The 26943-nt window shown below is 39.0% G+C and overlaps 1 protein-coding gene across 7 annotated transcripts in view; it reads right to left on the bottom strand.

Annotated features, from left to right (window-relative positions):
* LOC108751379 (microtubule-actin cross-linking factor 1) overlaps positions 1-26896 on the bottom strand; it is a 102843-nt gene extending 75947 nt beyond the window's left edge. For all 7 annotated transcript variants that reach the window (XM_018491500.1, XM_018491501.1, XM_018491504.1 and 4 more), the window contains exons 1-3: positions 26386-26896; positions 15674-16564; positions 8119-8180 (exon numbers count right to left, since the gene is read on the bottom strand). In XM_018491500.1, coding sequence (XP_018347002.1) covers positions 8119-8180; positions 15674-15857 — 246 coding nt within the window. In that variant the 5' untranslated portion in view covers positions 15858-16564; positions 26386-26896. The remainder of the gene's footprint in view (positions 1-8118; positions 8181-15673; positions 16565-26385) is intronic.
* Between the last annotated feature and the right edge of the window lie 47 nt (positions 26897-26943).

Raw genomic sequence — 26943 nt, 5'->3', positions numbered from 1 at the left:
TAAGACGGTAATAAAAGTAATTATACCGGCCGTTGCAAACTACGTACGTAATTTATATGTGCGTTAAGAAAAAGCCTTTTGGAAAGAATGCGCGAGTCGTTGGTGGGTAACAACCGCATATGAAGACTGGCAACACATCGTTGCTATTATTATTACGGTAACAATTCTTCACTATTTGAAATTGGTTGCTTAAAAGAAAACAATTAATGTCACTCACGTAACTTATTCTAGTCCTTCGGTATCGCTCTCAGTGTGGCATACCCGAAAAGTTTCTTTTACTTTTTAGGTAACTATATGACTGAATAATAATCACCCGATTTTTTGTTACATGAACGATCATTGTAATTTTATATCTCAATTAAAGTTACTATTAATAAACAACATATTACTAATTGTTTTCCTATTTATTAGTATTTGAGAACATCATAGATATAGATTTAATCAGTTTTCTATTGTAAAAAAACTAAGTAGATACCAACTATTAAACGGAATAAGCAGGTCAAATATTTATTTTGACAATAATTTTATAAAAAAAAAAAATTGTTTAATTAAAATAACACTTTTTATTGTGGATTTTTAATGGAGCTGTATATTTAAAGGTTCGTGAGAATTATTAAAAAAGAAAGAAAATATGTTAAATTATTAATGTGATAAATAACTAATAAACGGTAGAGTGGCACCAAAGGCTAGATCTAAACAACGTGCTTTATGTGTATGAAAATTTTGAGTTAATATCGCGATACACTGATTGATGATATCATCATTTTCCTATATCCTAAAAAGAGCTATACATACCTTGACGTATTTCCAGTGCTGCAGGAAACACAAAAAAGCAAGAAATCTATGTAATTGCAGTAACGATTTACATATAATTGGTTCAATCGTGTGGGAGGATACGGTGCGTTAAGTACAGCGATTCATTCTTGGTCTTATCGTTAGACATCGACGGTAACGTGTGATTATCGTAATTATTTTGATAAGAATATGGCTCGCGCAATTAAATAACGTTTTTCAAATAATATATTTTGCGCGGAAGATTTTGCGCAGATATTATTTATTAGCTTCGATATTACGTTACTTTGTTGAGTTACATTCGCTATTCTGGCCTCGGTTTGCGTAGATCGTCCACTTCCGGTATTCGTGATTCTGCGAACGTAATACAAAGTCCTACAACATGAAGCAACAAAATTGCTATCTACGGAGAACGATTCGCACAACTTGCTATATTTTGATCAGAAAAAAAAAAACACCTAAAGAACAATTAAATTGTTTCTCGAGAAAGTAGTCTTTCTATAATATAAATTTTTCGGAAGAAATATATATAAAGCGTACATTCGACAATTCACAAAAACACGAGTTTATACAAATTACTAACTAAAGAAAAATTATCGGATAAATATAATACACTTGTGTAAGATTGATTCCTTTTATGTTTATTCATCAACTAAAATATAAAATTACTTGATTTCTTAGTAACAATATCAGTAACTCTGACTTGATTTCTTAATAACAATATCAGTAACTGTGACACCTATTTAGAAACTTTTAATCTAATAATTCTATTGAAACACAATACAGTGACAAAAAAATCTGGCTATAAATTTTGTGTTTATCAAAACAGAAGCATATTTAAAAAACCAGACTTTAGACACTTAGTTGTATTCTATTAAATATTAAAAATAATAATTAACATTATTCAAAGTCATTTTGATATAAGCTTTAAATTCGAGAACGTATACAAGGCTGAGTCTGTGGATAAATTCTCTTAGACAATAATAAGGGTCTTTAGTTCATCAATCGATGAAAATCGCTTTCTTAATCTTTTTGATACTTAAACTATAAGATACAGCACTCCAGAGTTTATTTTTTAAAAATACATTACTATACAGATGGCAAGCTGACGTTATTTACGACATTATGACATCAAAATGACGTTTTTAATGTCATTTTAAATGTCATTTTAAGTAAAAAATATCGACGACATATAGAGTCAGCCAACTACCTGGGTAATGATTTAATAACTAAACACAAAACTTTATAGCCAAACTGTTTTGTATAGACAGTCACAAATACAAAAAAAAAAAACTCAGAATACAAATAGAATACCGGTAGTGTCGACGTGATACTGTTACGTAAGCGCCGCGGATTTATCGTCGTGAATCAAAAGCATACTTGGTCAAAGAGAAAACGAAAGCTAAAAACAACAGCTCGAAAAGGCTCTTTTCCCCTTTCATTAAGCACCCTCTCTTTAAGCTCATCTGTGCACCGGACGGCTGTCGCGGCGTCCCGAAGAAATTAAACACTACCTCACCTGCCCTACAGCCCCACCTCTATCACCGGGCGGGAGGTGGTAAATCGGGAACGGCACTCTCGAAGAGGGTTTCCGAATAAGGTCAGGCTCGCAAGACCAAACGTGGGCGCGCGAAACCGACCGACCGTGGGTCGATACTGGTAACCGGTAATCGCGTAACGCGTAAATATCGTTATTTTTATGGGTACCCCCTGTGCCGCGAGACCATTTCGAGATTTCAAGATGCCAATGAATTCAGTTCCTCGGACTCACCAGGATCCCTCGGAGCTAAAGGAAAAGGTTTCTCTCAAATTCACAGACTCTACAGACTCTTCGAAAACGATCGTTCCTCACAGCAAATATATCGAGGCGCCAAATAGCTTACTTAGTGATTGAAAGTAAATATCGATGAACGTGTTCCTGTGCAGAAATCTTTCAATAGGTTGAACTTGTTCGTCACAAGGTGAGGCTTAAGCAAATAATTGGCGAACGTACATAAGTTTGTGATACCTTGACCCTGTATTTGTTCTCGTTACACCGAGAGAGAGAGAGAAATCGCCCGCATCAACAATAGAACGTTATGTCGAGTTACAAAGGTGCACGTGATACATGAGGCAACGAGGAAGGCCGCGATCATTAAAACGCCATTCACACGGAGCACGCTTGATGCTCGTACAAGTATTATACTTCGTTCAATGAGAACACAGACGTTTGATTTCTTACATTGCGACGATCTCCCTCAATTGCCAATTTCGGCAACCAAGAAAAAGTTAGTCCCAAATTTCTTGATGAATTCGCAGAAGATTTACTAAATCTGACATCTATTATTTTTTTAATCTTTTCACATAGACCATTTTTTGCAAAAGCCGGTTTGTTTCTTAAGTCCCGGGTTAAGGCTTTTCAAAGAAAATTAATATACCGATCAGTTTTCTTCTGGAAATCTAGTATTTTTCCTAGAGCATCCAATTGAATTCGCTATCAGATAATATCTCATATCTATCCCATCAAACAATATTAGAATTCAATATTATGATTAATAAATCAATAAAAAAAATTGTAACTAAGTTAATGTAACAAAAGCTCTAAAACAAATAGTCCATTAGCCTCCATTTTCAAAACCTGCCAAAACTTCCAATTGGCAAAACTTCTCAGACGATACACACGTCCAAAAATCTTAAACGTCTCATGTCCCCTAATTTTGGACCGTGTTGTTGAGGTTTTTGCTTTTCAAATTTATCGGATACTCTAAAACCTTTTGGACAAGGGTCAGGACTCTCTCAGAATCGAACTTCTCTGAAAACGGTCTGGCAACTTCGCACAGAGATCATCCAGTTTTATCCGCAACCGACGAAAGAAGCGCAGCGAGAGTGAGGCGAGGAATGAGAAAGAACGGTGGGCAGGAAACGGCACGACAGAACGATGCCAGCTTACGATAATTATACGTCGACGGGACAACTCCACCCGTATACGGTCGTGATTCGAACCATTCCCGGAGCCGCCGACCGGGTCTGCCTCGCGGCTCGACTCTACTCGGCTCAACTCAACTCGAGTCGACTTGGTGCGGCTCCACCGTGACGGATGAATCATTGTCTGTATTAAGTCCTGACTGACATACGCGCGGTGCATACCGCCGAACGAAAGCAGGCACGGTCTCTCGGGTCTCTCCGTGTCATGATTTTCTCTCACTTAAGTATAATTGATGAGTTAATTGAATATTTATGCCTGGACATAGATGCATGGCACAAACAGCTTCACCCAGATTTACTGACGAAAATATCGCGCGCGCGCGTGCGAAGGTATCTCCTTCGTACGATTAACTCTTTATTTATTCGAGTTGGGTGTCCAGGACACCCCCAGTTTTGTAAAAATTTCCTCTAAATATATATAAATACTATTTATGTACATTGTTATATTTAGCGCAAATTATTTCATAATTAAAAACATTCTTTTTTTGCATTTATCTTTATCTAAAGAATATATAAAATATTATCAATATTATCAAAAATATTATCGAATAAATATTATTATTAGAATATTATCAATCTTGATTTAATTGTAAATCATCAAAGGAAGGACAATAAAAATTGAGATATACAGCCTTGACCAAGAATATTAAACGTCTAAATTTTTTTTCATTTGTCTGGAATTCTTTTACCAGCATGATATATAAGTTAAGAGGATTTTTGAGACAAAGAATGATTTACAGCCAAAGCTATCCATATATTAATTTTTGAGCTGAGACTTTAAATAATTGATAAGGTGCTTCATATTTTTGGCCAAGGCTGTAATGTTGGAGTGTCAGAAACATTCCATGCGAGCAATCACGTTAAAGAAATCACGCGAGTAATGTAGGATTAAGCGAGATCATTTTAATTAATATTAAGTCTCACGGCTTAAAAATTTGGAAGACTTTGAGACTTGAGAATTTCAATTACGATTTTTCTTTTACCGGTCGTAATGGAAAATACCAAGAAGTAGCAATAATTACACATCTCTTACGGAATAATCTGATATCGTATAATCTCGCTTATATAAACGAGCAATTTAAAGTAATTATCCATTTATTAATTATCACAAGAATTCTTTCGACAAAGTACTCTTTACCGTTAAGTTATTATTTAATCTAATCAGTAAACTTGCAACGTGGCAAGTGATTGTCTATATAACGGTGTCTTTCTCTATCAATTTTATCTACCGTGATCAATCTAGAAAACACTTGGCGAGAACTTTACGTTTAACAATGATTCATAAGTACGGCTGACACGGTACAGAATTACGAGATAATAAGATACCTCATACATATTTTATCGTCGTACGTGAGAAAACGATCTATCTCGGCGCATCGCCGAAAGCGCGAATGTTCACGGGTTAACGTTTCTCAGCATTGTTCGCGGTATGCAAATATTCACCGTAAAATCCCGACTGCAATGGCTTGTCAAATGCAAGCGTGCAGAGTTCCCTTATGGCAGAGAATTTCCAGCCACATGGCATAGCTCGCGGTTACTCACGCTTGCGAAGACGTGCAACGGACGCGGACAGGCCGGGCGGTCCCTTATCGAGAAACGTTTCACCGCGTTCTTATCCCGGACATACAACGCAACGTCCACGGCAGCATGCTTCGAGAATCGAAGCTCATCGGTATTTTTGCTATCTGCGATCGGTATCTGACTTTCGCCATTTAACGATAATCATTATCAATTAACGACGTAACTCGAGGTATCTCTTACTTCGTGACGGGCACGAGACGGAAAAACAAATCCGCGTGTTTACGTCAAATTCTTTTTCTGTACGACGCAGTGAAATACGTCAGTGTAGAAATCTTCAAGTAACACGAACCTTCCCGTGATCAATAGCCACTAATCAGTGATATTAAATCAATAATATCGATAATGCACATCAATACTTTTACAACCTTACGTGATCAATGCTATTGACAATAATTCAGTACAGTTTTATGATTTATAAATACACAATTATATACAATTCATAAAGCTGAGCTGAAATATTGTCAATTGTTGGTTAAAAATGAACCAGAAGATTTTTCATCATCTTCAGAATTCTGGTTACCTCAACTAGAATTATAATAAAATTAAACGAAAAAAGTTGTCGTTTATTCATTTTCAAATTTTTCAGAATTAATTGTGCAACCGGATTAGTTGCGCACAATTCGTTGATTAAATTTCCTCAATATGACAAAGACAAATGATGTTCGTAAGTGTTGCGTGGAATCGGACTAGTATTACTCTCATAGATTACTCGTATAGATGGCCAATTACCTAAGGATTTTTACGCCGGTGAGCGAAAGTTTTGGGACCCGAGAAGACGATTCTGTCTCGCGTCATCAATTGGTCGCGAGCGAGCGAGCGAGCGAGACTTTTCCTCGATTGTGTCGCCCACATATCGCGGTTCAGGCCCCGCTGCCTTCTATAGTAGTACGGTCCCCGCGTACGAGCGACAAGGTACTTTCGACCCACGTGCGTGCCACATACGCAACACGGGGGCCGCGATATCGGGACCGTCGTTGCGCAACGAGAGTTTGCTTATTTTTACGTGGCGATTCGCGCGCACGCGGGACACCTACTTGTACGGTGCGTTAAAAGCGAGGAGCGTGAGAAGGCGCGACGATCCTTTCGAAAGTTTGGAGGGGGACAAAACGAGGCCCCACGGGCATTCCACGGGAACCCGTGCTTCGTCCTCTATTGCGTATTTGCGACGTAAATCTCGATCGCCGCGCTACGAACGCGTTTCCTACTTCCAGCGATTTAACGCTTTCGCGGTGCACCGTTGGCTATTGTTCGGCGATCGTCTCAACAGCGTCTCGCTAGCGTTACGCCGTTGTCTTTCGCGCAATTTTATAGATTTATATATGCTTCACGGAGTACCGAACAACGTACTAAATTTGTCTTCTCCAATCCGAGTAAAAATAATCTGAATAGAGATAAATTTTCTCTCATACTGTTTGCCTATTTGGCACGGATCACGATTTACGCGAATCGTAAATCCTTCGGCATTGGATGATTTACCGCTTCGTGCATGAAATGACAATACGCCTTTGTAATTTCGTCACGATAACATGGGCATAAAACGAAAAGCTCGCGAATGGATAAAATACACAATCATTATGCGTCAAACTTGAGACGCATGTTTGAAAGAATAGATGTGAAGTTAGAACGATAAGACCAAGGTAAAAGACCGCACTTAATAATCCTCAAATCCTAGGCACACACTTCTCTATAACTATATAGACTTTATTTCAATTATTTTGTATACGATAGAAAAGGACAAAAATGATGATAAGAAGTTCTCGTTAAGTCTTGTGTCTACGATACTAGAACTCGGTTAATGACTGCGTACAGCAGAGAAAACTGATCGGTGAACGCTCAGATTTAATATGATTCAGCTTTAATATGATTGGGTCTTACCTAGTTCTTCACTGGATCTAATAGTAAGTGTAGGAAGCAATCATATTAAAAAATGATTAAGTACTCACTGATTAGTTTTCTCTGTTAAATGCAACCAATGCCTACGTATGAACACGTATACGTACTGTAAATTCCACGTGATCTGAATGTATCATATGACTGTGTATTGTTATATTATTTATATAACCTTGGCCAAAAATGTTAGGCATTTTATTAACCATTGTTTCAGCTCGAAAATTGATTTATGGCATTTGCTGTAAAAAAAATTACTAACTATTAATTGTTCCAAAAACCCTTTAAACGTATAAAGCAGTTAATCAATAGGTAACAATGCAGATAAATTTGAAATAAATAAAAAAATATACGTAGGTACCTAATATTTTTGATCAAGGCTGTATGTGAGGTGGATATAAAATAGTGATCCATATCGAGAGTATTGTTTGACATCAAACATGTTGGCGAAGTGATCAGTCTAATAGAAGTCTGTGGGCCTAGGGCGTCACACAATTCTACTGTAATCCGAGCCTTTAGTCGTTGTACAGAGTATATCAAAATATATTCTCTCGTAAATATTAATTTTTCTCGTTTAATTTTGAAAAGAAATACAGTTGACTTGAAACATCCTCTACTGAGAGAAAAGATACATTTATTTTTTGTTTCAAAATTCTTACTACAAATAATCAAAATATTAAATTTTTTAATACGTACAAAATTTGTATAACGTACAATTCACAGTTTTCTTGAAATACCTCCTATAATTCATCACAAATTTATTCACATTTCTCCAATAGAGGATATTTTGCATCAGTGCCATCGGGCTAATTAAGATGACGTGAGACGTGAAGTAACGAGAAAACGCCGCAGGACAATATAAAAGTAACGCGAGAATTCGAGAAGCGGTCTCACCTTTTTCAAGTGCTTGTTCACCCACTTCGTGAAGGTCTTCTTCTGTATAGCATCCCGTTCGTCTGTGAACACACACAAAAAGAGCAAAAATGTTAGAAACGTGAAACTTCCTTTAGCGATGACTGCAAATGCTATGAGCAATGCAATGTTCGTAATAATGCATTATAATGCACCTGTATTCGTAGTAGCTAATGTAAATATATAAAACATCCCCTCGTAACATTAGCGTAATTGTCAACAATTTGTGTTATATTCCATTATCATAATTGCCACTACATTTATGCAACGAGCGTAGCCTCGCTCGATGTCACGCTGCACAAAACGTAGCACGTGTACTATATAAGCAGTGCTCGAACTATAGTACGGTACACATCGCCGCGACTGTTGTCATCACAGCAACGATATAGATTACCGTGACAATTGAATTTCGCAATTCGTCGCACTGATATAGGTGTAGCTGTTGCATTACTATACCGCGACGATGTAACGTTATGCATACGACTCTAGCGTGACAGCGAGAGCGTCATGACGCAACGCCGCCTGGAAATGAGCCTTTAAGGATAGTCGAGGTCAGTATAACGAAACCAAAGTCGCAAGCAACCGGAGCAGGTCAAGTTGGATGAGGTCAAGCAGGTAGACAGGTAGATAGGTAGGCGCGAGCGAGCGAACGGAAGGTCGGCCGGCTTGGCAAGCTGCTCGATACATCGGTTGGCATGCAAAGCACAAAAATACCGACAATGGACCGCATGAATAAAATCCAAGCCCACCTTGTGCGATACAGAATCCGTAATACGGGATAGAATTGAAGAATTTTGTCCCTCGTATTGATTCACGAATAAAATATATAAATAATGATATAAATAAGATTTAGTTTACGCGCGGAAACACAACGATTTTGCTGAAGTATCTATATTAAGGAAAATTTCTAATTGAAAATGGACGAATCAGAAAATTCTGATTTGTCCATTTTTCACCTGAAGCAATGCAATCAGACTCTTTTTTTTTTTTTTCAGTGTAAAAATTTAGCTAGATATAAATCTAAAGGTAATTTTTTGTTAGACCATCGAAATAATTATGTAGAAAATTAAAGCACGATGATCAACGCTGCAAAGAGTTTTGTCATTTTAACAACAAGCTTACAAGCCTACATCATTATTTTGATAATCTAACAAAATTATCTTCAGACCTGTATCTAACTAAAATATTAGATATATTTCATATAAATAGTTTTTTCCGTGTACTAAACATCTTCATTAATCGGATATTATGAAATACGCATCTCGAACCGTCGTGAAATTATCATTCGAGGCCTTCCGTTTTGTCACGCCGACGTGACGCAACGGCCGAGACCGCAAGGACGCCAACGTCAAGTCTACGGGGTTTCTTATGAATTAATGATATATTTTTGTAGCGTATTGCGGTTATTGAAACACGGATGAGTAATTTTAAATGACATCCCAGTCATGAGACTAACGATTTGTATTCGGTGATTGAGATGTCGGAACGTGTACAAATTAACTATTGACTACAGGTAATAATAGATGTCGTACTACATACATCTGTGCAACTAGAGCAGAGTTTTTCAATCAACGTGCCGCAAAGGATCTTCAAGTGTGCAAAAATTTTAGAGAAAGTAAAAGGACGGAAAATTTTAGAAATAATTAAGGAGCGAGTAAAGCACGAAGTAAAAAATATTTTTTTAATTGTGAAAATTATCTAAATATCTTATATTGTGCTTACTCTCATTTTAATCAAAGCGATATTATTTGTAATGACATTATAATAACGTCACTTCAGGATGTTCTGATGAAATCTTATGTAAAAATTTGTATAAAAGTCTTACATAAAAACGTTTAAAACAATAAAGTAAAAAATAAATGCTTATAAGAGCTTCTTGAAAAAGATTGAAAGACAAACTAGAGCACTGATTCATCATTCTGTGGCAAATTGACGAGCATAAAAAGTAGAGCGTACGTCATATTAATAAGACATTAATGCACAAATCATTTATCAAAGACTATAATCGCGGGGAATTAGCGTAGTTTATCGATACTCATTAATTCACCATCTAAAGTTATGATTTACAACGCATACTTGACACCTCATCATCGTACCCCGCGAAAAGTTAACGCCACTCGAGTGGTATCACCGACCGTTACCGTTTAAAAGGTCGACAAGCCGGCAGGAAGTGTCAGCCTAACACCGCCAGACGATACAAAATAAGAGATAAAAAAAAAGAGATATACTCTTGGGAGCACTTCTCTAGATTTAGAAATATCTCGAGTGGACTGCCCTGTGAACGATCATATTTTCCGAGTGCGCCTGTCGCTCTCGTGAGAGAATTGCGATCAAATATTTTAATGAATGCGCATAACGCGTTCAACGACTCCTACGTGATATGCGTCGCAGAAATGGTGGCATAAAAGAAAATGTATTGTCCACCTGTAAGATACACACTCCAAGCCAAAAGTTCGAAAAAACTTTTTAAAAATTAACATGTTTTATTCGTAATATTCTTCTAGATTATTATTGGATATAATTGTTGTCGGATCTAAAGAACTATTATTATAGATATATTTGAGTAATTAAATAAAAATGTCAATTTATTTAATATTTCCAATCTTTGGAAAGTATCTATAACAATGTGCTTTTTAATGATAATTCTTCAGATCGGATAACTGTTTTATTGGATTTAAAGAATTAATGTGTTAAAAAGTCACATGGTTATAGATAGTTAAATAAATAATTCGAAAAATATTAATTTCTTTTTCATGTTTCCGAGCTTTTGGACTGAAATGTACATTTAGCAAAACATATATAAAACAAAATGTGTACAATCAATATTAAATGTACAGGATGACATAATGGCATGCATTAGTTGCATTGTGTAAAGTGCATGTTAATTTTAAAGATTTTTTTCAGAACGGTAAAGATCTCGCGTGACAAGTATATGTCAGAAACTTTGCTTAGTATAAATCCGCGGAAAGTACATTAATGTCTTATACTCACGCACGTGCGCGTGGCTTAACAAACTTTGCAGCTTACGCGAAATCAAACATTCCATTCTACTCTGCGAACCGAGCATTTGTTCTTCGTAGATTATCTCGCCTCGTTGTTGGGTCCAACTTTGGCCCAGTTTTAACACCTTGTTAACAATTCTAAACTAAGCATTCGAGTAATGTTTAGGCGCAGCGATTACACGCGGCAATTAATATGCAAAGAATCCCGCATTTCGCGATTCGACTTTCAATGACAAATTTTCTTGTGAATTAAAAGTCGACCTTCCTTTAAATAAAAACTTAGGCAAAAGAGCTTTCTTAATAGATCATTTAAAAGAAAAATAGGACGTAAATACTTTGCTATTTACTTGTTAATTGTAATGTATATTATATTTTTATTATCTTTTCTAAAAAGATAACGTAACAATTATATGTATTGTATATAGTATACATTTTAATCAAGAAAAATACAGAAATCTTCGATCTCCATTTATATGTTACGATTATTTCTATAATAATCAGTTTATATTTCGATGTACACTACAGTTGAATAATCTCTTAACGTTTTCAGTTTAATTGACATAGTTGAAGACAGGCTTGACTAAGAGATGATTTAATCTGTTACATAAAACAACTTCCAATGTATAATCAATCAGCTAAATCAGTCATAATAGTAAGAGTAAATAATGGTCTTTTCAGCAGATGGAATAAAATCTCGACAGAAATATTTCTCAATCATGACTGTCTGGAATAGAAAATATCGAAGCTGCAAATCGCAAAACGCAAGAAAAGGTGTCAGTTTCTCAACGTTCACAGCCAACACCTTATAAACGTCAGGGAAGAGTCAGAGTCTAAACTTGCGAAGGCCGTCTTTCGATGTCTAATCATCGTGCCACAACGACCTATTACCGATCACGAGCTAACGTAATTTCGGAGAATTCAATTTCCAATGCCATAACTATAGAGATAGCTTCGCGTGAATTGTCAGTCGTTAATTGGTATGGCCTTAATAGCTCGTCTTCGCTAATCTATGCCAATCAATTTCACGATCGAATCCCAAAAACTTGGACGAAAAATTATGATACGCGTGGCGATAAATTGTAGGCTATCCAATTAAAATTATTCCAAAAAATAGACGGCGGATACGTTTCCTAAATATTCTATGATAAATTAATTGCTATATGATTTATAATTTAATTATACTCATACATATTTTTCAATTACATAATTACAAATTCTGATACAACATGCCTTACTTCTTCAAAAATATGTATCAGTTGCCAGTAAAATGAATTAATATATTAGTATATTTTATCCCTTTCAAATATTGCAATATAAAGCGCATCGGTAGAAGAGAGACATGAACTAATCTTGAAGAAATGCATATATATATATATATATATATATATATATATATTGACGTACGCTTTCTTCAGTAAGTTCTTGTTATTAGCAGATACGAATGCTGGAATGTGGAAGCTCTGAGAACAGTAACCGACACTGCAGGAGCTAAAGATAAACGTCAATGAACGTATTCATCGATATTTATTCTTTTCGGAAGTTCTTGACTGTAATTTATGCGATACCCTTTCGGTATTTAGAATGGTGTTAGATAACATTGTCAAGTTATCAAATTTTCGACAAATCAGGGAATAGTGAATCAGAATATATTTCTGGTGACAAATTTTACTGTTTTATTAAGTACATTTATTACACGATATATCCTGACATTGACATGTAAGATCCTCGCCAGTGTTTATAATAAAAATGCAAGTAAAATTTTTTGTCTTAGGCTTAATAAATCTTTCATTTAACGCAATAAGATTTACAACTTTGTGTCTTAACTCTCTGCCTTTTTTTTTTTATAAGGAATCTTACAGTTCCTTATAAAGATAAAAACGAGTTCCACATTTTTTTACATTAGAAACCAAAATTAGCACGCCATTAATTTCAATTTTGATTTTTTAGTATAAAAAGATGTGGAACTTTTTTTCTTTTTATAAGGATCTGTAGAACTATGAAAAGAACTACTAGGAGCTGGCTTAATTTTTTCTTTATATTAAGAGAACGTCGTGCTAACTTTGCAGATCCATGTTTTTTACTCCATTTTGTATGCATACAAACGTTCATCGAGCAAATGTATCGTTCGAGGGCACCTTTACAGAAGCTACGAGAGAGAATGGCTAACCGTGATTGACATCTTCGGCTGATGTATCTCACGTACCTCATTCATGAGCAACGACGCGAGCTCGAATTTTAACACTTCCGTTATTAATCACCGCACCTCTGGTAATCCCGTGTAAGAGGAGATTGTAACGCGCGGACGAGAGACTCTCGATTTCATAATGCGCGTCCTTCGCTCCATCAGCTCCGTCGAAAGAACCGCCCGGAGGAGACAAGGCGCGCGGGATACGGTACGGTACGATACGATACGAAAGCAACAACGTCGTCGATAACAACAACGTAACAGCCGCGTCACGAGTGGAATTACTCTTCGCCGGACGCGATGTCGGTAATTACGATTAAATTAGCGATCAATCGCGGCGAACGACACGGCGCTGACGTCATTTCTACGAGCCTTCCGGCCGTTTACTTTTGCGCTAAGTGAAAAGCAGCTAACTGGGCGTATACGAGCAATCGCAATGCGCAATCCGAGTGGGCAGAGATTATGAAAAGTGACGGCCATTGTTTATTGTTTGTCTACTTGGCGTAATTGTAAAATGGTGGGCCGCGGATAAAAACTCCGCGTGCGTGGAACACTGGATCCGCGTGACTTCGCGAATGCGACGCGTCAAATTCTGAAATTTTTCTCCGGATTCTCCGGGGGTGGACGGAGGTTGGCGGACATTAGTCCTAAGCCGCATTAGTCTAAAGCCGTAATCGCACCAAGATCCCCGATTGAATTGCGATTGTGATTGGCGATTATTTTTTCAACCAATCAGAGAAAAGTAATCACCGATGGCTACGCTCTAATTGGTTGACAAGTAATCACCAACCACAATCGCAATCGGCAATCGGTTGTGTAATTAAATAACAGCTTTATGCCCGTTTCCACCAATGTATACTCTCTAAAACTTTGAGTGTATTAAACGCAAACAAAAAGCCGCTCTTATTAATGTAACAGTAATAATAAAATAAATGTAATTTCGATTTACATTTTGTATCGATAAGGACTCGAACTGAGGGGTTGGAACGTGTATTTTATTTGTTTTGTTACATTCACACGAAAAATAAAGAATTTTTTGTGCATCCGAATAGCCGATGTAGACTCCGATGGGCTTTCTTTACATTTTTCACTGATAGATTCTTCCGAGCCTCATTATATATTTGAATAAAATAAATAATGTATTTTTAAATAGGTATTCATGTTATTTGTTGTTTAGCCTCTATAGATTAACTTTAAATTCGATTCAACTTACTCTTCATCATTCTCTAATTTTTGGAACTAGAAAAAGATGAAGAGATTAATATATAATACATTGGTGAAAATGGATATAAACAGACAAAGGATAAAAGATAATCGCTATTTTTAAATATATGTCTATTTATTTCATGTATATAGACGATAAGTTTGGATATTTCCACACGTAAACTACACTCGACTGCTATAAAAAGGTGAGGCGAGGAAAGCGACACTCATAGCTCAAACATTTATCAAACAAACGTCGCGAGCGTAACTCAAACCTTTTAGACGCGTATCGCGCGTGTTACAAGCGCGGTCGGTGGAACAAATTTAATCGCCAAGTTAGTAAAGCAATATCATCACTCTGTGTGTGAGTAAATTTACAATTTGCAAACTACAGGCAAACGCATTGCATATTTGGATGAACGACTGGAAATATTTGTGCAATTTTTATGTTTTATAAACACGGTTAATCTTACAATATAATTATATTTATAAAACAAATATAAAATATTAATTTTACAAATGATATCAGTTTCATGGAGGTAATGCTGTACATTTAGGAATTTGATTTATCATGTCGTAAATTAACGTATGTTACGTTTTCTACCGACAAAGGTATCATGAATATTCACTTCAATAGCCAACTTCGAATTACAGTCGTTTTATAGGAACCGTTCCATAATTATAGCTGTTTTTTTGAAGTATCCCCCGCTCTTAAATCGGGTGGGAATGTCGAAATTAGCATGTTGCGAAGGTTATTACGTGCTTGGAATACAAATTCCAACGATTTAATTTCGCGCAAGGAGAACGTCTCTCGTTTCGAATTGACATAAAGTCGGTGATCAGATAAATAGCAAATTGTTTGCTTTACTTATTAAAAAGAATATACAAGGATAACAATTCCAGGACACTTACAGGAAAAACCACAAAAAGACAAAAAAGGGGGAAAAAAACAGCTGAGCTTTCACGAAAAATCTTCCAATACATTCATGCCAACTCTCTCTCTCTCTCTCTCTCTCTCTTCACCTACCGTGCGCCTCAATGAACATCGCCCAGCAGCCCCAGAAAGCCTGGGTGTTGCCAGCACGGTGTTCCCCAATTTCGCCATTGCACCCCGGACCCTCCTCCGGGAATCCGTTCGCATTCTGACCTTTGAATTTGGAGAGTGACTCCTCGTAACCGTGCTGCGAGCGTTGCTCGCGCTGATGCTCGGCGACGGTGTCCGCCGGGTCGAAGCCGAGCCGCTCCTTGTAGTAAGCCTGGGTCGACATCCTGTCCTTCTCCGGGCCCCGGGCCGTCCCAGCGAAGTAGAGGGTGCAGGTTTCAACGTTCATGCCCGGCTCACGCGCGAACTATCATGACACACTTCACGACACGAGAACGCGGAACCGGCACCGTTCTCCAATGCCGCCCTGACAACAGCCGGCGGCAGGGCTCGATTAGCTCGCTTATTCCGCGTTTAAATCGCGTTCACCATTCGACGTTCGCGCTCGTAGAAATCTCGTGTGTTCCTTCGAAGTATACCCGGACACGCCTTAGCTCGTTGGCTTCCAGTCGCGTGAATATACAATATATTTCTTTTCTTACATTTTTTCGTAAATTTTCCTCTCTCAAAGTTTTCGCTCTCGAGTTGGAAGAGCTCTCGGCTTCTCAGCTCGTCGTTCGTTCAATGTAGTCTCGTGTTTCCCTCCTCCCGTTTTTATCGCCGATTACATTCGGCGGCGCGGCGGAACGCAGGACGCCCGAGTCTCCGTGGTGTATCCCGCCGATTATCTCGTCGTTGTTTACCACGACGTTGTGCACCAGCTTCGGCTGGAACGCGATCGGTTTTCTCGGGAGCCTCCCGTCGTTCGAGGAATCGGCTCCAAGGATTCCCTCACCTTCGGATTCCAATCTGCCGCGCGGCGGTATGTAAATGAGACCGCCGTCGCTTTATTGTCGCCCCAAACCTCTTATACGATATGGCACTTTGTGAATTCTCGAAAAACACCCGACTCGCCGTCTCGTGACTGCTGTCAGTGACAACACGAAGATGGAAAACCTGTGCAACGATAATGCGCAATGCGCGAATAAGATGTTTGAACGTTAAAAGAAGTTTAATAAAAATAATAATAAAAAAGTGAAACGTGGCCGGAGAGAGACCTCGATTTTAGGACCAACATTATTTTATTTTTGGAAAAAACGATTCTAAAATCGTACTACGTAACTAAATACATAACCCGCTGCGGGAACACATATTTTTCTGACGCTAAAAGAACTATTCCTTAGGAACCCACTAAAGTTTTTGCTGGTAGTTTTATATTTTCTGAAAATTCTTCAAGTTTAGAAACGGTGAAACATAAAATTATTCCGAATCATTACTATGTAAAAATAAGGAAAAACTTTTGAGTCGAACACATCAGGAGTTATATGTTCCAGTTACAGGTCGTGTAATAACACGGTTAATTCATTATTTTGCACGAAAGAAGTGCAAATTGAAATGCACTAGCCATCGAATCGCAGGAATTGTGAAAAAAATCAGTGGAAACAAAGAGTAACGAGATCAGAATAAAAAGGATTGATCGATATATCCGCATTAGATTCTATAGAAATCAACAGCCTTGGTTCACGCCTAGTAAGGAACTTGGAAACTCGATCACGGTTACACCCGGCCACCAGGTACCACCACATACTATTAACCCACGCGTATCCATCAAATTTGTAATCGATCGTCCAGCATATTAGGCTAACGACTAGGATAAGGTAACGGCACAACCTCAACAACGGTAATAGAATGTAATTAAATATAATTAGCTCATGATTTATCTAACCGAATATTCGCAATCTCTTTTGTCTGAAAATTTATAGACCTTAATAGCGAACAACTTGTATATATTTTTATACAAGACAAGTAAGAATAAATCGCAGAATGTATAAACAAGGCTAATAATATGTTGAATTTGATGGATAAGTTTTACGAGGGGCACCGCACTATATGCTTACTCGACCCAACAAACATTTTCTATCAATTCCTTCACTTGGCAAAATCAACTGAAACTGTTGGGTATAAACCGGCGGACAATTTTGCTTTTCTTTTTCTAATTCTCGTGACACCGTAATGTAACGTCTCCGACACGCACCTACGACGTAATTGGAGCTGTACGAAGGTGTCGAGGATCTCGAGCTGTGAAAAACGCCGAAAGAAAAGCGAAATCGGACGGATAGATGGACGAGCGGATTGGACAGATAGAGCGACCTTTTCGAACTGACGATTCGCGAGGCGCGTGGAGACTGAGCGCCGACGCACACGCCTGGCATCGGCAGAGCCTTAAGGCGACGATGGAAGCGCGCCTAACCGCGAGATCGAACTCCCCGCATATGGTAAACGGAGAATGGGTACGTGGGTGCCACCGTCGTGTGGTCGGTGCGTGTGTCAGGAAGGTCCGTCATGGACCAATTCACCGATGCGGCGGCGGGGACTGTCAGGAGATTATTCCACTACCGTTCAGTAGACATTCACTCATTCACTCACTCACTCACTCTCTCTCTCTCTCGCTCTCTCTCTCTCTCGCTCTCTCTCTCTCTCGCTCTCTCTCTCTCTCGCTCTCTCTCTCTCTCGCTCTCTCTCTCTCTCCTTTTTTCTTCGTTCCTCTTTCTCTCATCAGATTTGTATTATTTCATATCTTTTTGTCTGTTTACTCCCTTTTTTCTATGATCTTATACATCTCGCCTTCACAGAGTTGCCACAAATTGCTCTTTCTAGAGTTCCGTAACTTTTCCCTGATTTCCAGACTAAGAATTTTAATTTCCCAGAAAATGTTTTTTCTCGCAAAACCTTTCCTGACTTTTCTCTGAACGTTTTCAACTTCCCTATCTTTCTATGATTTCCCTGATTTCTACACGGAGAAAATTCTCTTTTAAAATTTACCCCGAGAATATAATACGATACTTTGAAGATTTTTACCATGCACTTCGGTAAAATTGATCAAACTTATTTCATACGTTACTGTAGTCTGATTAATGAGAGAGATTCACATTAAAATTCTTCGAAATACAACGTTGTCCCACAAGTCATATATACTTTCAGGATGAATTCTAAGAAAAAAAATTCTCTCCGTGCAGTTTTAATGCAATCCCTGCCCTCACAATATTAACAAACGTTCTCTCTCAAAATAAAGTGTACGTAGAAAAATCTTTTTACTGTACCCTTTTCACGTTCCGAGACAGAGAGGGAGAATGTTTATTAATATTTCTCACGCACACATAATTCCAAGAGGAATATTAATAAACGTTCTCTCGAAATAAAATTTAAAAGAATTCGGTATAAAGAAAGGAAAATCAGAACGAAATGTCTAAGACGATAGGAATTGCGTGCGCGGAATACGAAAAGTGCGCCGTCGCAACGACGCGCGAGGCGCGACGCGCATACACATTCGGATCGGTCTCGTCTCTCGCGCGCGCGCGCGCGCGATCGAATGCATCACGCACGTACGCGTCGCACGCACCCCGCACGCCGGAGCCGGTCGTCACTCTTGTGCCCGCACGAAATTAGAAACGGAAAGAAAACAAAGCGACGCGGTCGCCACGCGACGTGCGGTTAGGTGAGGTCGATTCTGCAACGAGCCGCCGATCGCCATTACACGCGAGAACCGATCCCCTCGTCCGTCGTACATCTCCCGTCGGCGTTGTTAAATATAACCCCGCGTGGGGGGAAAAAAAACCTGGTTAACGAAAAAAAACCTATAGCTCTCGAAAAATCCGAATCGCAAAAACGCTCGATCGACGCAAAAGTAATTAAGATTTGTTTTTTTTTTGTTTTTTTCGCCGAGCGTGAATTAACAACTCCCAGCTGAATTCGCTGCTCGTTTTTGGATTTCGATTTAAAATCTAACGGTATCCCGCGTCTGAATTCAATTTTAGAGAGTTAAACGCGAACCGAGGAGAATGCATCTTTCGCCGCTCGTTGACCCGTGAATGTGGCTTTAATTGATCCCGCACCGCATCGGGAACGAGCGCCTAATGGACGGGGGCCCTTGTTAATTCATTAAACGCCGAATGGCACATACGAGCGCGACGACGGTCTCTCGCACTTAATGTCGCCGGGTGCTGAATCATGCGTTCCGAGAAAACTTTACTCTCTTGCATCCTCGAGAGGATATATAGACGTGCATATATATCCTCACGTGCGCCTTATATGAGCATAGTCCGCTTGCGGAGAGCGCGCGTCATACGCGCCGGCGAGAGTGCGAAGGTATGCCAAAAACGCGGATGCATCAAGTTCGGATCCGTCGATAGCGGCACGCTATGGCCGGCGCTATTTGCCGCGCGAGAGAAACTCTCTGTGAAGGGTTAAAGCGTTAATATCTCCCGATGCGTTAACATCCGACATCGCGCGCAGAGCGTGGGGCGACGGCGCGTAGACACGTAACTACGGAGTAGTATTAACCGACAAGTTAAATGACGGGGCGAAACTACGATATTACGAATGCCTGCCTCGCGCAATCGCCTATGCGCGCTATTGCTCGCTTGTATGCATACACGAATATCGCAATAGCTAGCTGGAAGAGCTCAAAGTGGCACGTCTGTGAGCGAAAGTTTTGCGATCGGTGAGAAAAATGTCCGCGGGGTTGCATCAATTTCAATTCCGCACTCTCTGAAAAGTGTCGGTGCGAATTTAACACCGTACAGCGTCTATATGATTTTCTCACTGGTGTTAATATTAATACCAACATTATTCTGCAGTCTAAAAAAAAATCTCGTCGCGGATTTGCAACACCATGAGTTTTAGATCCACATCGTGATGGTGCTGGCATAAACACTGTATAGAGGCTACAAATCTACACCAATTTAAAAGTTATCAATTTAATAGTTGCATTCCACTTTCGCATAAGTGATATACTAAATCTAAAGTTATGTATTTTATACTTAGATAATGACGTCATCACTTGCTTATTTTAATGACAAAGTTCTCGCATAACGGATTTATAGCTTCGCTTTCAATGTGAATTAATAGGATTAACAAGATCCAGTAAAGCACATGGCCTCAAGCCATGTGAGTAAAAACTCAATTAAACCTCGCTTGTCAAAATGGAAAGAAACGTACACCCAACTGAGTTGTCACAAATGAGAATTATCTGTTTTGACGTAAATAAACAGTAATTGATATCAATACGATGAAAATTACACGGACACTACGCGATACGAAATCCACACCGATTTTTTTCGAGGGTAGTTGAAAATGGACGAATCAGAATTTCCGGATTAAATCTACCATACAATTCTTATAATTAAGATAATCAGAATTCCGATTGATATCTATTCTCGAGATACCTATTCCAAACATTTTTCCCAGTGATGAGTTCCCGCGCTGAAAGAAAAGATTAGTTGCTGCAGCAAATTAGACGATTAAATACGGCGTAGCATTTTTAATTGGTTGTAGCAAGGCGATTTTTGATCGCGTTAGCCAATGAAAATCCTACATTGCGAACAGACGCAAGCAACAATTGGCTGCAGCAACCAAAAATTGGCCGTTGCGATCCAATTAAAAGTGCTATGCCACATTTTACTATCTAATTCGCTGCAGCAGCCGATTCAATCTTTTCTTTCAGTGTACAGTGTCAAAGAGGTAAAGGCTGAAAATTACACTCAACAGAGGATTGATGAAAAAATCCGAGGGGGAGGTGCGTTCCCTCGCGTGAGACCAAGGAGGAACCAGTGAAGGAGAGGAAGGCACGCGCGCGCGCTCGTATCTCGAGCGGCATAACGCGGGCTACGCGGAGGCCGGCTCGGCGGCATTCTTGCGCCAAGTCGCATAACGGGTCCGCAGCCGATCTCGGCCCATTACTCCCGGGGGCCCAGGCGAGGTTACTCCCTCCGCGGGATCAACCTTCAAGGGGACTCAGAGGCCCGCCAAGACTAATCGAGTCGCGCGTCTCCCGCGTGGATTACGAAAAAGTTATCCCTTCGCGTTTATACCTTCAATTCCATATCTTTTCTGCGTAATCGGCGTGTATGGATTTTCAGGACGTAGGTCGGCACCCTTCGTGGTTACCCCTTGAAAGGGCGTCGCCTCGCATACGATGAGTTACGTATGTAGTGACGTAGTAGTAGTAGGTGAGGGACCACGAACGATTAAGGTAATGAGAAACCGAGGATATATCGATTTCAAAGGTAGGCAAAGTAGGCGTGATGATGACAGAACAAACACGTCGCTTCCTGAGACGATGACTCCGATGTATCAACATCGACGAAGCGTGAATAAAAAATTCCATCGCGCGCGCGTTATCATAGAAAAATCTGTTTTCCCATTATATTGTAAAACTAATTTTAATTTCATTTTAATCTAAAGATCTATCTAAAACCAGTAGCAGAATGTAGTTTAGAATTGAAATTGTGGATTGGTATATGTTCCAAATTTTAGAACATATTAGAGCTTTCCCCATGTTTACCAAAGTCAAGGTAGACAATAATAAATTTCGCAACAAAAAAACATGTAATTAAAGTAGCAATGGTAACCCAATCTCTTAAGTTAAACAACATTTAGTTATTTTTTTATTTTCTCGTGTGTCAAAATAAAATTAAAAATTAATCCACTTTTGTTGTTAGTTTCAAAGTAAACATCAGCCAGATTAACGTATGTATTTAGTAAATAATAAACTAAATTTGAATCTAATTTAATACGTTTTCTTCAGTTAAATTATTCAACTCCATTGTTTTGGTCAAATTAACGACGCCGAGTAGGAGCAATGACAACCTGTAGAAACAACTAAAGATAACTAAAATTAGTTACAACTTGATATTATAAATTCGAACTGATAGAATGTCACATCTGATTTTAAATTTGAAATTGATATCGGATTGAAATTTAATGAATTAGAAGGAAAAAACCTGCAATATCAAGTTTAACTGGACCTCGCCTTGATTGGCTAAATTTCGAACAAAATTCAATCCGTTGTCCGATACGGGCTTAAAGATTGATATCTCAAAAAGAGAATACGGAACAGCTGAAGGTGATACCTTCGGTCGCGACCGACCCTTAAAAGGCTGTGCGAGCCACGTACGCAGTACGTGGGTTAGCGCACGAGATAACGAAAGATACGAAAGTGTTCGCACGGATGTCACGAGAGCTATACCGAGAGCAGGTTGCGCTGGCGGAGGCGTAATCTGCGCGGACGTGCACCGCGTTCGATCACAATGCATTGCAATCGCCGCCGACGCGACGTCAACAAGCAGCATAGGTGCTTAGGAGAATCACGTTTATTCTTGCCACGAAGTACCATCTAACAAGTGTACAAATAAAGGGTGACCGGTAAGCCGTGAGAATTAGCGATAAAGACGTACAGTCGGACAAACCCAAGATTCCTTACGGCCGGACGAGCATCACTTTTGTAGTCTTTTCCAATATCGAGAGGAAGAATACTGCCGACTCACACGTTTTAGCGTGCGTTATCCTGAAATTCCCTCGATAGAATCGTCTTCACTGCCGTGAACAATAATAAAATTTCTATTGCCATGGAAAGTGAATTCTACCTCCTGATGCTACCAAGAATGGGAAACTCGTTTAGACTCGTCGAATCTAGTTTCGAGAGGAAGGGACCGGTTAGCACGTGTTTAAGCCTGAAATTGAACAGGCCCCACCTGTATTTGCCTAGACTGTATCCGCCTACAATCGAATCGCACCTTTCCCAATGTTTACCGATGGCACAATCCGCGAATTTGTCTCTGGTTGACCATGTAAGGATATTTAGTCGTTGCAGACGTCTTCAATGTTGTTTTACTCCTTCCATTAGAGTGTCGTTCACCGGGAGACGATGAGTTCATGCTCGCCAAGGGGCAACTATGGAAACAACCGAGAATTTCATCCCATCGACCACAATTGTCCGCATTCAGTCAATCAGCCATTGATTTTAGCCTTTAAGTAAGTAGATGGTTTAAAAAATCGCAAATTGGTAGATGAGTTGCTCAGACCAAAAAACAATTTTTATTTTATATTTCTCACTAGTTTTATTTTTCAATAGTATATTATGTTATATATAGTTAAATTTACATTAATTATACCTTTTTTTTTACGAAACAGAAATGGTAAAATAATCAATTTCAAGAACCACTGTAAAGTTGGCATATTTTTTTTTAAATAAATTTTTCTTACAATTCTTCACCCCTTCAGATATTTAAAAGTTTTAAGGTTCTTCAATATTTTGTATTAATTCTTCAGATATTTAAAAGTTTTAAAGTTCTTCAAGAAATTTAAAAATAGTTTAGTAGATTGAATAAAAGATTGATGAATTCTCGAGGTGCCACTTCGCAAAATGGCTTTAAAACTTTTGAATATCTGGACAATATTTTATTTTCCTTTCCCAGAGAATAAGGTTTCGAAGAAAACTATACGTATTATAAAATTATCCAATCGGAATTGTTCCCTAGATTTCCATTGTGCTTTTTAACGAAAACAAAATAATTCCAATCGGAATCCATCTCAAAAGTTTCAATAATACAACGTAGAATACACCCTTTGGGGGTGTGCTTATGGCCACCCCATCTACCCACTTAAAGGTCAAATAAATGTTGACATAATAAAAAATGCGATTAATCGATCACACATCAGTCTTTTAAGAACAATCTCAACAGCGTAAAACAAGATATTTATTCTCAGCATTTATCATCTTCGATTGATGTTGCCGACTCATTATTTATTGCTGAATACCTTAAAGAATAATCACAAGCCGCAGGGAATCACGATTATTTATATACTCCGATCTTCGTCGAGTAAATTTGCCGAGCGAATAAACGGCGGGTAGTGTACTAGGCAGTGCCAATTCAAGTAAAAGTATCGCGATCCAACCAAATTAAGAAGTCGCGCAGGACTTGAGAGAGCCGACGCGTGAGTAAACGCAGCGTTATAGCTGCTCCTGTGCACGTCTCCGCCTCGACCAGTTTTGTCGTGCGACTTGTCGACTCGTGCTGCTCCTCGCTCTCGGCGTCTATTACATAATCGTTCGCGTTCGATAAAAACGACTTTCTTCTTATCCCACAGCGGTCTGTCTCCCTCGACGCGGCGTCGGGAAAATTGTTCGAGCGACACGATATATGTCACTGAACTGTCGACGAGAAGAAAGAGCCCGCGTTAGGTCTAACGAAATTTTAAATATTTCCGTTGACAACGACGACTGAATATTTCTCTAATATTATCTTGGGGAGCGTATTTGCGCCGCATATTAAGCATACTAGGCAAATTGCACTGTTTTTACCTTGCACGATATCTCGTATTTATCCGGCTTATGCGCTACCGATAATAACAGATAAACACGCAACACTTAACTGATAGCCGATATGATGTTACATTGTTGATTCTTCAGTAGTAAGAAAGTATACAATTGAAAAATTCGTGCGAAATTTAATATATTCACGTGTCCCAAAACGGTCCGTTTAAATTTTGATGTTTATTTAACATAAGATGAACATGTTTGAAAAAAAAATACCGCAAATATTATATAAAAAAAAATTAACATTAATATTAAAAAATGTAGTACACTGACACAATTTATTATAAGCAAGGTGTGGAAGCATAGATTTTCAGTAAAATTGAAATTTTTTTATCTAAAGGTCAAATCTGATGTCGCAGAATAGACTAAAGAATACATAATACATCCCATTCATAATAGTTAACTTTCTACGCGCGATAAAATCTATGTAAGCATCACGACATATGTGTGAATCGATACGACGTGTAAATCAACAATTTAAAAGTCTGATACTACGCATTTCAATGTAGATAAATTTTAAATCTATAGCTTTAACTTATATATATATTTTCTTCCTCTAGTTGTAGGAATTAGAAAAAGGTAAGGAGCATTGGTAGAAATCGGCCTAAATCACAAATCTAATGTCAATGAAACATATCGAATTGATAACAGGTATATCGAGTATGCATGGGAAATAATGATGAACGTGTTGAAAAGTCGTCATATGAGAAAGGAGGTATATATTCATTGACATCGAATATATTATCGATCGCGCGAGAATGAGAAAGCAGAAGGCTGGAGTGTTGGAACTATCGTGATTACGAGGCGTATGAGTCAAACAGACACCTGGTGTTGCCAAGTCGCTTGGGATATTTTCATTTGGATGTATAATTTTTCGATGGCTAGTCGAATATTGTTATGAGTGAGAAAAAAATTAAAGATAAAAATCGAAGTGTAATATATCTCGATAAATTTACTTACTTCACTTCTCAATGTGAGAAAAAAATGATCCTGCTGAAATATCTAAAAATGTTAGGTAGACAGATAGAGACGTGAAAAGAATTTTGTAGGACCATCAAGCTAAGTCTCTGTGAAGTTGGCACTTCGCTTTCAAAAATTGGAAATTTTATTAATAGTTCTTGTTTACACAATAACAATATTCTAGTTCAAAATAATCCACAGGAAACTCTCAAGCAAGATGAGCAATGCTGCAAACAGTTTTGACAGTCCAACTTGAACGTTCAACAGAATTATTTTCATACTTTAACAAAATTATTTTCAAATCTGTATCCAGCTAAATTTCCAGATACTTCAGCAAAACCATTTTTCTTTTTTTTCACATAGAAAAGAGTACTGCGCATATTCACAGCACAAGAACTTAATCCGAAGCAATGTGCAAGTCTAAATAGTCGAATCATTAAAAACTCGCAGCTCTCTCCGTACACGTGTCAATCGCGACTAGAATCCTCGCGCTGGCGTTTATTTGAAATACCGTAAGCCTCCCGTAATGTGTTTATCGCAGCTGATAACGTGAACCTTATCGTAGCTGATTCAGATTGTGACGCTCGAAGCTTGGGAAACGACAGCGTTTGCACCGCGCGAGGATTCTGCGTCGTCGCTCTAGACCGCTAGGTGTACCTACTAGACTAGAATAATGTCACTGACACCCGCGTACGAGCAACACACGAAGGCCTGGAAATGCGAACGAGCGACCGCCGCTCGCTTGCGGTCCGCGTCGTCCGACGCCCGCGCACAGTTCACTACTCCTCGTGCTGCGAAGGAAACACGCGCGACACGGCGACGACCGAGCGCATCGAAACGTGGCACTGCGAATTCTTCTCTCTCCTTCTCACGGAGTGCATACGAACGTGCGTACGTATATACCGCGCGCCGGCGACGACCGACGATGACGGCGACCGCGAAGACGACAGCGGCGCGTTGACGAAGTCAACGCTGTGTATCCGGAGCGGAGCGGAGGCTCGCGTCGCGAGCCAGGTGTTGGAGCAACAAAGAGGGTACGCGATAGATGGAGAGAGATAGAGCTAGGCGCAAGGACGGAGACGGCGGCGATGAGAGGAGAGGACAGGGACATGCGTTTCAAGCGGGAGAAAAAGATAGAGAGAGAGAGAGAGAGACTTGGAGAGAGGGTACGGAGAAGCAGACGGAAGGATAGAGAAAAGAAGAGAGGAGAGAGAGAGGA

Source organism: Trachymyrmex septentrionalis, unplaced genomic scaffold (genome assembly GCF_001594115.1).
Source record: "Trachymyrmex septentrionalis isolate Tsep2-gDNA-1 unplaced genomic scaffold, Tsep1.0 scaffold44, whole genome shotgun sequence".
In the NCBI taxonomy this organism is placed as follows: domain Eukaryota; kingdom Metazoa; phylum Arthropoda; class Insecta; order Hymenoptera; family Formicidae; genus Trachymyrmex; species Trachymyrmex septentrionalis.
Note: the sequence above shows the minus strand (reverse complement) of the source record. Positions and strands in the feature narration are given on the sequence as shown.